The following is an 11,337-nucleotide window of genomic DNA, read 5'->3' on the forward strand; positions in this document are numbered from 1 at the left end:
TCTTTTCCCTCATAGATCCGAAATTTGTGGGTATAGCCTGTGGCCCTTTCACAGAGCTTATACAATTTGACCCCATACCGGGCGCGCTTGCTTGGGATGTATTGTTTGAAGCCAAGGCGCCCGGTAAAATGTATCAGGGACTCGTCTATGCAGATGTTTTGCTCTGGGGTATAAATATCTGCAAATTTCAGGTTGAAATGGTCTATGAGGGGCCGAATTTTGTGGAGCCGGTCAAAAGCAGGGTGGCCTCTGGGACGGGAGGTGCTGTTATCACTAAAGTGCAGGAAACGCAGGATGGTCTCAAATCGTGTCCTGGACATAGCAGCAGAGAACATGGGCATGTGATGAATTGGGTTCGTGGACCAATATGACCGCAATTCATGCTTTTTTGTCAGGCCCATGTTGAGGAGGAGGCCCAGAAAGTTTTAATTTCGGAAACTTGGACTGGTTTCCACCGGAAAGACTGGGCATAAGAGCTTCCCGGGTTAGCGGTTATAAATTGTGTGGCATATCTGTTTGTTTCGGCCACAACTAAGTCTAAAAGCTCCGCAGTCAAGAACAGCTCAAAAAATCCCAGGGCCGAACCGATCTGAGCTGTCTCAACCCGAACTCCAGACTGGGCAGTGAAAGGGAAAACTACGGGTGCGGCGGAAGTTGGGGACTGCCAATCAGGGTTTGCCAGCACCTCTGGGATTCTAGGGGCTCTACGGGCACGTCTTTGCGGTGGCTGCGACGGGGTCACTACTGCACGTGCCACCGTACCAGCTTCAACTGCCCTTCTGGTGCTCGCTACTTCACCAGGTTGTACGGCAGTGCTGGTACTAGGTCCAGGAAGGGCTGGGCTGCTGGTGTATGCCTCACCACGTAATCCGACAGCACCAGCCCCACTCTGCTGCTCTTGAAGCGGATCCTGCAGTCTAGCGACACGGGGCCGGGTACGCCTGCTGCTATCAGGGACCTCAACCTCCTCGTCCGAACTTTGGGTCAGAGAACCACTGCTTTCTACAGGTTCGTATTCTGACCGGCTGGATTCATCAGATGAGGGTTCCCACTCCTCATCCGACTGGGTCAGAAGCCTGTAGGCCTCTTCATAAGAATACCCCCTGTTAGACATGTGGGCAACTAAATTTAGGGGTATTCCCTGAGACTACCCAAGAAAAAAAAAGCAAGCCTGTCTTACAAAGGGGAGCCTAGCGAAGTACCGGAGGCCGCTGCGGTTGATAAAAAATATCAAAACTGATTTTTTTATCGCCGCAGTGCGTGTAAAGTGAATGTGCAGTGATCAAAAAAAAAAAATTTTTTTTGTCACTGCGGTGGGGCGGGCGTGGGCGAACGCACGTGTGGGCGACCGATCAGGCCTGATCGGGCAAACACTGCATTTTGGGTGGAGGGCGAACTAAAGTGACACTAGTACTATTATAGATCTGACCGTGATCAGTTTTGATCACTTTCAGATACTATAAAAGTACAAATGCTGATTAGCGATACGCTAATCAGCGAATAACGGACTGCGGTGCGGTGGGCTGGGCGCTAACCGATCCCTAAACTACCTAACCAAGGGGCCTAAACTATACTGAAACCTAACGGTCAATACCAGTGAAAAAAAAAAAAAAGTGACAGTTTGCACTGATCACTTTTTTTCCTTTTCACTAGTGATTGACAGGGGCAAGAAGGGGTGATCAAAGGGTTAATTGGGTGCTGGGAGGTGATCTGGGGGCTAAGTGTACTGTAGTGGGTACTCACAGTGATGTGCTCCTCTGCTCCTCTCCTGGAACCAACCGACCAAAAGAAGGAGCAGAGGAGCACAGCAGCCATATAACCCCATCATATTTACTAATATGATGGGTTATGTGGCTTCTGATTGTTTTTTTTGAAAATCATCAACCTGCCAGCCAATGATCGTGGCCGGCAGGTTGATGACGAACTTCTTCTTTGAATTTTGCCAGGCCCGCGATGCGCATGCGCGGGCCGGCATACCCGGAAATCCTGCGTCTCGCGTGAGGACGCGCCGGAGCGTCCACCCAGAGCAGCACGACCGCCGCGAAGACGCAATCCTGCGTACGGTGGTCGTGAGGAGGTTAAGTTCGGCGTCTAAAGTTCGGCTTCCAGTTAGCGGAGAATCCCGATATGGATTCCGACTTCCGTTGTGGTCCGTGGTAGCGGAATCAATAATCAGGCCGATTATTGATTCCGCTACCACGGACCACAACGGAAGTCGGAATCCATATCGGGATTCTCCGCTAACCGGAAGCCGAACTTTAGACTGCCGAACTTAAAACAGAAGTTCGCTCATCACTAATCATAATCATGAGATATAACGTTTTGCACATCTTAGAAATGCAGGTAGAAAAACGATTGGACTTCTGCCCAACATACCGCCATCATGTGAGTGTCCATGATTTCCGCCATGCTGGAACACAAATATTCCAACGAGGTTTACAAGGAACCCCAGGACAGAAACTGGAAGTAGCCTTTCATGGTGGACCTCAGGTGTGTCCAGTGCCCGCTGGAGAGAAAAATAAAGCACATGCATTAGACCTTCTGCACAGAAAAGTTAAAAGCTGCATTACTGCGAATGGAGTCTGATCTTTAAATCTCCTCTATGATTATTGTTCAATTATTCCTACATTAAGGCTACTTTCACACTGGCGTTTCTGCTGGATCTGGCAAGGTTCAGAAAAAACACTTCCGTTACTGATAATACAACCATCTGCATCCGTTATGAATGGATCCGGTTGTATTATCTTTAACATTCCCAAGACGGATCCATCATGAACTCCATTGAAAGTCAATGGGGGACGGATGAATTTTCTATTGTGTTAAATTGTGTCAGAGAAAATGGATCCGTCCCCATTGACTTGCATTGTGGGTTATGCCGGATCAGTCTTGCTCCACATCCCAGGACGGAAAGCGAACCGAAGTATGCTCTCCGGTATGAGAACGGAATGGAATGCATTTTGGAGCAGTTATGTTTTGTCCCCATTGACAATGAATGGGGACAAAACGGAAGCGTATTGAGACCCTATGACAGATCTCCATACTGGAAAATAGAAACACTAGTTAGTGTGAAAATAGAAAGTATAGTAGGGCACACCTACACTTGGGGTCACACAGGAGAGTATAGTAGACAGTAATATATTTTATTTATACCAAGTATATTACAAAATATTGCAACCACTGAGGAAGGAGTCAAGTTAACTCCGAAATGCGTCTAGTAGGATAATCCCATGAGACCAAGGATGCACTGAAGCGCTTCAAGTCGACCAGGAGTAGCGGGATCGGTAATCGAAATTTGGTAGAAAAAAATAAAAAATAAAAATTTCAAAAATAGTCAGCCGCAGTAACATCTGACCTGCCTGCTTGAATTAGCACCTGTGCAGGAACTGAAGTCTACAAAACTACTGAGACGGCATTTCTACAACCAACTACCGTGGATCCCTGACTTTACCTCCTGGAGGATATACCGCAGCCTGTAAAACACATCACACGTGGGACGCCACGTGAAATTGCAGCACAGCCGGCACAAACCTACAGAACTGTAAGTAACAATAGTGCCGAACGAGTGTATACACAGGCAGAGCTATCTGTTGCATTGTCAACTCACAGTAAAAGAAACTGGAGTGATCGGCACTCTGACTGTATTGAATTCAATCTGTGAACTTCGGTATTATAAACCTGAATATACCAAGTGTACTGGACACTATTAGTAGTAAGGAACGTGACCATCAGGATATCCTTCCTATAGGATCACACATGTGTTTTTATATTTTTAGCGATACCCATTTTAGAGGAATATAAGTCTATATAGCATATTGTTTAATAATTTTATAGTTATTCTCTGTATTTTTTGTAATATACTTGGTATAAATAAAATATATTACTGTCTACTATACTCTCCTGTGTGACCCCAAGTGTAGGTGTGCCCTACTATACTTTCTATTCACTAAATTCCCTTGAAGATTGGGTGTAATCTTCCTGCAGGTGCACCCACTCCATTTTTTGCCTAGGAGGTGAGCCTTCTCTAAGCATTTTCTCAATTTAGTGTGAAAATAGCCTAAAAAAAGTTTTCCTTATAACAGGCCATTAATAGTAGGTTTGTGGGGTCCGACACCTGACACCCCCACCGGTCAGATGATTACAAGGCCTGGTTTAGCAGACCACTACAGGTAGAGACAGGCTTCTCACACGACCGACACATATGGCGTATAACCTATATTACATGTATTCAGGTATAACACATTGGACACCCGCCGGATGAGCACCTTAGGTGCAGTCATTTAGGCTGAAATAAGACAGGTCCATCAAGTTCACCTTCTCAGATCCAGCAGATATCATTTACTGCTGCATTATAACAGACAGAACTATTTAGATATGAATCTAGCTCTTTCATGAACGCCATCATTGCATCTGCCATTTTTACCAGTAGAGTCTTCAACAATTCAACCAGTTTAAAAGGCGCTTTTACACGCGCCTAGGAAAAGCTGACTGTTGGGAAGGAAGTGTGGGATCTGTCAGGTTAGTAATAATCTATCCTTTATTGCGTGTGTCGTCTGCTTTTCTCCTGAAACTGGACAGTCATGAAATACAGTTAAAGGAGTTTCCCGTGATTTTTATATTGAGCTAGCCTCAGGATAGGTCATCAGGATCAGATCGGCAGTGGTCTGACACCCGGCACCCCCGCCGATCAGCTGGTTGAAGAGAAGGCTGCACTCATGTGAGCGCTGCCTTCCCTCCATTGCTGCTTTCCTCCATTGCTGTGAGGAGGTGCAAGCTGTCCCATTCACTTCTATAGGACGACTCTTTAGTTTAAGCTTGAATAGGAAAAGCATCCCACTGAAGTGAATGGGACGGCTGACAGCAAGCAGGTAACCAATGAATGGAAGGCAATGCCCGCATGAGTGCAGCCTTCTCTTCAACCACCTGATCAGCAGGGGTGCCAGGTGTCAGACCCCCGCCAAACTGATACTGATGACAGATCCTAAGGATAGCGCATCAATGTTAAAATGCCAGAAAAACCCTTCAAGATCGTGAAGGTCTTTTGACTCAAACAGGTCTCGCCTGTATCAGCTCCAGCAGATCCTAGCTGAACAGGATCTAAACCTCCTTCAGCTACAATGACAAACAGAAAAGACAATTCATGGTAGAGACAGACGTAGGATTGTTTCTTCAAAGCTTCTGTAAGGGCGACGGTCGCATATGTGAAGTGAACTCCAGAAGAACAGACTTCCAGAGCTCACTGTATCCAGCATAGCCAGATAGGGCTATGGATAGTGGGATCAGACCGCCTTTTTACATAAATGCCGGCTTTTGCACAAAAAGTCCAGCGGAAAGCCGGAATTTATGCCAGAAAGAGGTCTGGTCCCATTGTAGTCAATGGGGGCCCGGTGGTGTGTGGCTCTATCCGGCTATGCTGGATACGGTGAGCTCAAATATGTGAACTTATTCTAAGGCTACATTCACACAACCGTGTTTGAGGTCTGCAAAGCCAAGATACTGGCTGTGTGAACACTATCACAGTGTGGTCCCATGGACTGCATGTTGCGGTACAGTATAGGAAGAAGTCATTGATTAATATGGGTTTTCTGAAAGAAGCCTTTATGCGCTTTAGCTAGCAGCTGGCCAAACAATCTGCCAACAGCCCCATACAGATGAATGCTTGGCTGAGCATTAGAGATGTACCAATACCATTTTTTTAAAGACGAAGTACTGATACATTTTTTTAAGTACTCACCGATACCAATTATGGTGTGGTAATGTTTTTACAGCAAACTTCAATTTAATTTAGTCATAGGGGAGATTTATCACACCTTGTAAAAAGAACCAGCGGCGCAGTTGCTGATAGCAATGAAAACAATTAAAGCTGGAATTTGGTTGCTATGGACAACTGCTTTACTTTTCCTTTGTACAAGGGTTAATAAATGGGCATATAACAGTGTTTCCCAACCAATGTGCCTCCAGCTGTTGCAAAACTACAACTCCCAGCATGCCTGGACAGCCATTGGCTGTCCGGGCATGCTTAATGATATGCGCATTGCCCCCCCACCTTATTTTATATTTACTGTTTGAACATGAAATGGAGAGAAATGAACTGAATTTCTCCTCCATTTCGTGCACCATACCCACCTGGCCTGCCGTAATCCTTCCCATGCGGATGCACCAGAGTACTGAGAGTGCTAGGCAACCGCATGGGAGGGAGCCGCTGCACAGAAGTCCCGCCCCCACGCCAATCAGCTGGGACACGCTAATCGGCTGGGAGCGCCGCCGCGGGACCCGCCGCCGCCCCCCACCGCTGCACAGCCATCAAGTATCGGTGACATTTGCATGAGTACAAGTACTCGTGCAAATGTCCGGTATAGGTCCCGATACAGATACTGGTATCGTATCAGGACATCCTGTGTTCTGAATGGGGAAAGGGAAGAATGCAGCTTCCAGACCCAACTGGCGACAGCTTGTATCAACTGAGAACAAAATGACTGAATGTTAAAATCCAACAGTCTGATTTTTCTTTTCTGTCAAAGGAAATTTGGGACAACCCCATATACATTAGATGAAATTCAGTTCCACCAAAATCAGTAGGTTTGGTTGACATTAATGTGTATGGCCGCCTGAAGGGGTTGTCCAACACTGGCGTCTTTTTAAATACCACCCCCCAGACCGATGTGACATGTCTCCGTCGCTGTGGGATACAAGTGTTGGACAACCCCTTTAAAAACTGTGTAAATAACTCTGCTACCATGTTTAGTAATTGTTTTCAGAAGAGCTGCTCCCATGAGAGAGAAAATAACTTAATTTACTAGTAATAACCCAAGCTTCTGTCTGTACGCTGCGTACCTCCACGCCTTCTGAGAAGATGAAAAAAGCCGTGAAGATCAGGAAGAGACCATTCACGAAACCCGCCAGGACTTCTGCCCGCACAAACCTGCAGAGGAACAGAAGAGAGGATTAGTACACACACAGGCCGGGTACATCTAGTGGCACTCTCGTCACCTCTAGTCCGGTTTCTACCCCCCCTGTCACATCCTCATAGACACCATTACAGAAGCGAACAGGCAATATACAATCAACATTCTGGTGCAATATACCGTAAATCTTAATGGTTGGGAATTTTTATTTTTCAAGACTTTGATACTTGAGGGGTAAATACTCAAACTACAGTGTACGTACACATCCGGTTTCCATTACCACGAAAATATACTGTAAACCTGAAGACTAATTTGATGTCGGTATTTACAAAACGGACACGAGATCGGAATTTTTGCTTATTCTTACCATCACCAGAATCACAGTTTTTCACTGTTAGTTATGCGGATCTTTTAAAACAATAGAAGAGCCTGTATCACCGGCATGAAGGTCTGTACACAGATTAGACACAAGATAACCAAATCAAAAAATTATGCCAGGGCCGTTCGACTATCTATTGTGTATGGCAGTGCCCTCACAGATGTTGGAAAAAAGAAGGACCAGGCATGTTAGTAGTTAGTGCCTATGGGAGATAAGCTGCTGCCCGAGGTGACGATCAGTGAGTTACTTCTTCCTCACCAAAAACACTGACCGCTTGGCTGGACATGGACTCACCCCAGATTAAGGCACCATGCACACAATACCATGGATCTGCAAAATACGAACACTGTGTACATGCTGCAGTTTTCTCACTCCCTTCACTAGAAATTGCTTTTTTGGGCCCCTAAACAGACAAGATGGGACATTTTCTATCATTTGAGAGGGGGGCAGAATTGCTAATTTTTTCTTAGTTGCCACACAAAAAAAAAAATAATATACTATAAAATCAAGTTCTCACACAACTCCATAGAAAAGAAAAAGAAAAAAAAAAAAAAAGAAGGTTATAGGTCTTGGGAAGCAGCGATGCAAAAAGATAAAAAAAAAAAAAGGGGTTTCATTGCACAAAAGCAGTAAAACGTCAAGGAGACTATGTATTTGGTATCAGTAATCGTACTGACTTGGAGAATAAAGATATTCTTTTATTTACACTTCAAAATTTATAACAAAAATGTAGTGGCAGTATTGCTGTTTTTAGCGCCCCCCCCAGAAATTGTTAATAAAAGTTAATCAGAAAGTTATAGTTACCCAAAAATGCCAGCATTAAAAATTACAACTTGCACCCCAAAAAACAAGCCCTCGTCCAGCTATATAGACCCAAAAAAAAGAGAAGAAAGTTGTAGCTCTTGGAAGGAGACAACGAAAAAAATAAATAAAAGATGCTAGTCAGCAATGGCCAAAACAGGCTGGTTAAGGCTGTATTACGCCGCCAACGTTACTTCCTGCTCACTAGTGGAGGAGAGAGGTGCTATTACATGCAGCCATCGCCTCCTCAGTACATAGACGAGTGATTGCTATGCCATCGCACTTCCCTATTCTGAATCACCGTTTGCCGGCAGCAGATCATTATTAGACAGCATGATCTGCCGCTTGCAAACAATTTTTAAACCTGTCAAAAGATTTGGATTGCCTGATAAATGAGCAGGTAAATCAGCGCGGTATTACACTGCCAGACGATCGCTAACGAGCATTGCTACGAACGCTCTTAGAGATCATCTGGCAGAAAATCTGCCCCTCATTTTGAGCCATTTCTGTCTGATCCGTTTTTTTTTTTTGGCAGAAAGTCCTGCATACAGAACTATTTTCTGTCTAAAAATGCATCTCAGATGGAAATGGCTCAAACAGATGACAGCTGATCCTGGTTTTTCCTCTCTTCTTCTGATGGATCAGAAGAACAGAAAGCTAAACGGTAATGTGAACTCAGCCTAACACAGGTATATATATATATATATATATATATATATATATATATATATATATATATATATATATATATATATATATATATATATATATATATATATATATCTCTATCTATCTATCTATCAGCAGCATCTTGTCTACGGTTAGTTTGAGGATTTCCCTGAAGAATGACCCCTGTCTCACCGTACTGAAATATGGAGCCTGATATGCTATTCTAACCAGTGGGGTCCATGAATAACGCAAGCAGTACAAACTGTATGGCGTACGCCTGCATACATCAGGGCTCACACACTGAACAGAGCTGAGGACGTGCATGTATGGCTGATGACGCTGCATTAGCTGTGCAAACATCAAATGTACACTAATGTCCAAATAAAAGAAATTACAGAACTGTGAGCAAATATTTACATAACTAAAGTATGACAAGCAATTATAATACCGCATAATGGGAACTTAAAACAAGTTAGGCGACAGTTTAGAGGGAAGAAATACTCCCTTGCAGATTCTTCCGCAACATGGCGTGCGACAATGCGCGCCAGATATACAGTACAGTACAGACCAAAGGTTTGGACACTCCTTCTCATTCAAAGTTTTCTTTATTTTCATGACTATGAAAATTGCAGATTCACACTGAAGACATCAAAACTATGAATTAACACATGTGGAATTATATACATAACTGTGTATCCACCTGACTTCTCCACAACGCAACTGATGGTCCCAACGCCATTTATAAGGCAAGAAATCCCACTTAATAAACCTGACAGGGCACACCTGTGAAGTGAAAACCATTTCAGGTGACTACCTCTTGAAGCTCATCAAGAGAATGCCAAGAGTGTGCAAAGCAGTAATCAAAGCAAAAGGTGGCTACTTTGAAGAACCTAGAATATGACATATTTTCAGTTGTTTCAAACTTTTTTGTTATGTTTATAATTCCACGTGTGTTAATTCATAGTTTTGATGCCTTCAGTGTGAAAATAAAGAAAACTCTTAGAATGAGAAGGTGTGTCCAAACTTTTGGTCTGTACTGTAGGTCACAAAAATGTGTACATCTGTTCATAAATGACCCCTAATATTTCTAAATCTGGTGGAATTGAAAATATAAAATAAAAAAAGAATGTTGCCATTGTTTTAAGGGTTTACTTTTACACAGTGGAAATGCAGTAAAACAGCGCTGTTAGGCTACTTTCACACTTGCAGCATGGCTGTCTGGCAGGCACAGCCCAATAGTACTGCTTGACTCATGGACCACATTGACTATAATGGGATCCGCTCCCCAGCATATATGCAAGGAATTAGTTGAACAAAAAAATATATTGCATGCAGGGATTTTGGTCTGCGGAGTGGCCGGACCTCTGCTCACCAAAGCTATGCCAGATCCGGAGGACACGGGCAGGCTGTTCTCTGATGCAACAGCCTGCCGGACATCACATGCAGCAAGTGTGAAAGCAGCCTTACCTTCTTTCTGCGGTTCAGTACACTTACTTTCAGGGAAAAGTATTTTTATTTTGCATGGCCATATTAACACCCCCAAAGGCTACTTTACATAAGCAGTAAAGGTATCAAGCAGGCATAGCCTGAGAGGGCTGTGCCCCGCAAGACCCCATTGACTATAATGGGACCCTGAAGTGGATGCGCAGATGTGGAAATAGCCTGTGTTTTAGTGTGTGTGAGGCCTTCTTTACATGCATGTATTTCCTATGACGACAAAGTTGTGAGTATCATTACATAAAGCCAGACTCCTTACCCATATGAGAACGCTTCATTTGTCTTCCACCGGGAAATTACAGAAGCCGCTAGGCCGGCTAACAAGGCTGTGCAATCAAAAAACATGTGGAAGGAATCGGAGATCAAGCCCAAGCTGAAAGAGAGACAAGCAAATATTAGAAGTTTCCCTGACACTGTATAAAAATAATATGTACAAAATGCATTTCTACAGCACCAATGCCCCAAACCAAGAACGTTCACTTGACGCAGGGGTGGGGAACTTTTTTGCCGCTGAGGGCCATTGGATATTTGTAACGCCATGCACACAAGATGTGTAGGAGAATGTTACAGAGCTGGGACCTGCACCTATCAGACATCTGTAGCATATCCTATCCATATACCATAAAATGTCCAGATGGGACACCCCCTCTAAAGAGAGTCTGTGAGCAGTTTTTAGCGCATCAAACTGCTGACAGCACTAGAAACACATGTTCATACTCTCTACATAAGAAGTTCGAAGTGCGATTTCAAGTACCTTCTACACCAGGGGTGCACAACCCGTGGCCCCAGACCAAATAACATTGTACACCCCTGCTCTACACAGTCCCCTCATGGCAGCTCTCTGCACTGCACAGTGGCAGCAGTCACTTAGTAGGGAGGGGTACGGAGCACTCCGGGCAGAGCCCAGACACTGCACACCAAGGGCAACTGCAGGGCATATGGAGCAGCTAGGTACATGCCGACTGATCTCCCCATCACCCATCTAGTGCGGACACTAATTTTAGGGCTCAGTACTGATTGACAGAGCTGTGACTGGTTGGCGACACCACTAGAGCTCGTCACTTCTCTGCAGACCTGATGCCATCTACC

General features: G+C 44.5%; 1 protein-coding gene across 1 annotated transcript in view; it reads right to left on the bottom strand.

Moving 5' to 3' along the window:
- The window catches only part of SLC30A7 (solute carrier family 30 member 7), a 35,956-nt gene that overhangs the window by 16,447 nt on the left and 8,172 nt on the right, over positions 1-11,337 (bottom strand). Inside the window, exons 3-5 of the mRNA XM_044301489.1 lie at positions 10,508-10,621; positions 6,832-6,919; positions 2,377-2,506 (exon numbers count right to left, since the gene is read on the bottom strand). Of these exons, the coding sequence (XP_044157424.1) occupies positions 2,377-2,506; positions 6,832-6,919; positions 10,508-10,621 (332 nt within the window). The remainder of the gene's footprint in view (positions 1-2,376; positions 2,507-6,831; positions 6,920-10,507; positions 10,622-11,337) is intronic.

The sequence above is a fragment of the Bufo gargarizans genome, chromosome 7 (assembly GCF_014858855.1).
Source record: "Bufo gargarizans isolate SCDJY-AF-19 chromosome 7, ASM1485885v1, whole genome shotgun sequence".
Lineage (NCBI taxonomy): Eukaryota > Metazoa > Chordata > Amphibia > Anura > Bufonidae > Bufo > Bufo gargarizans.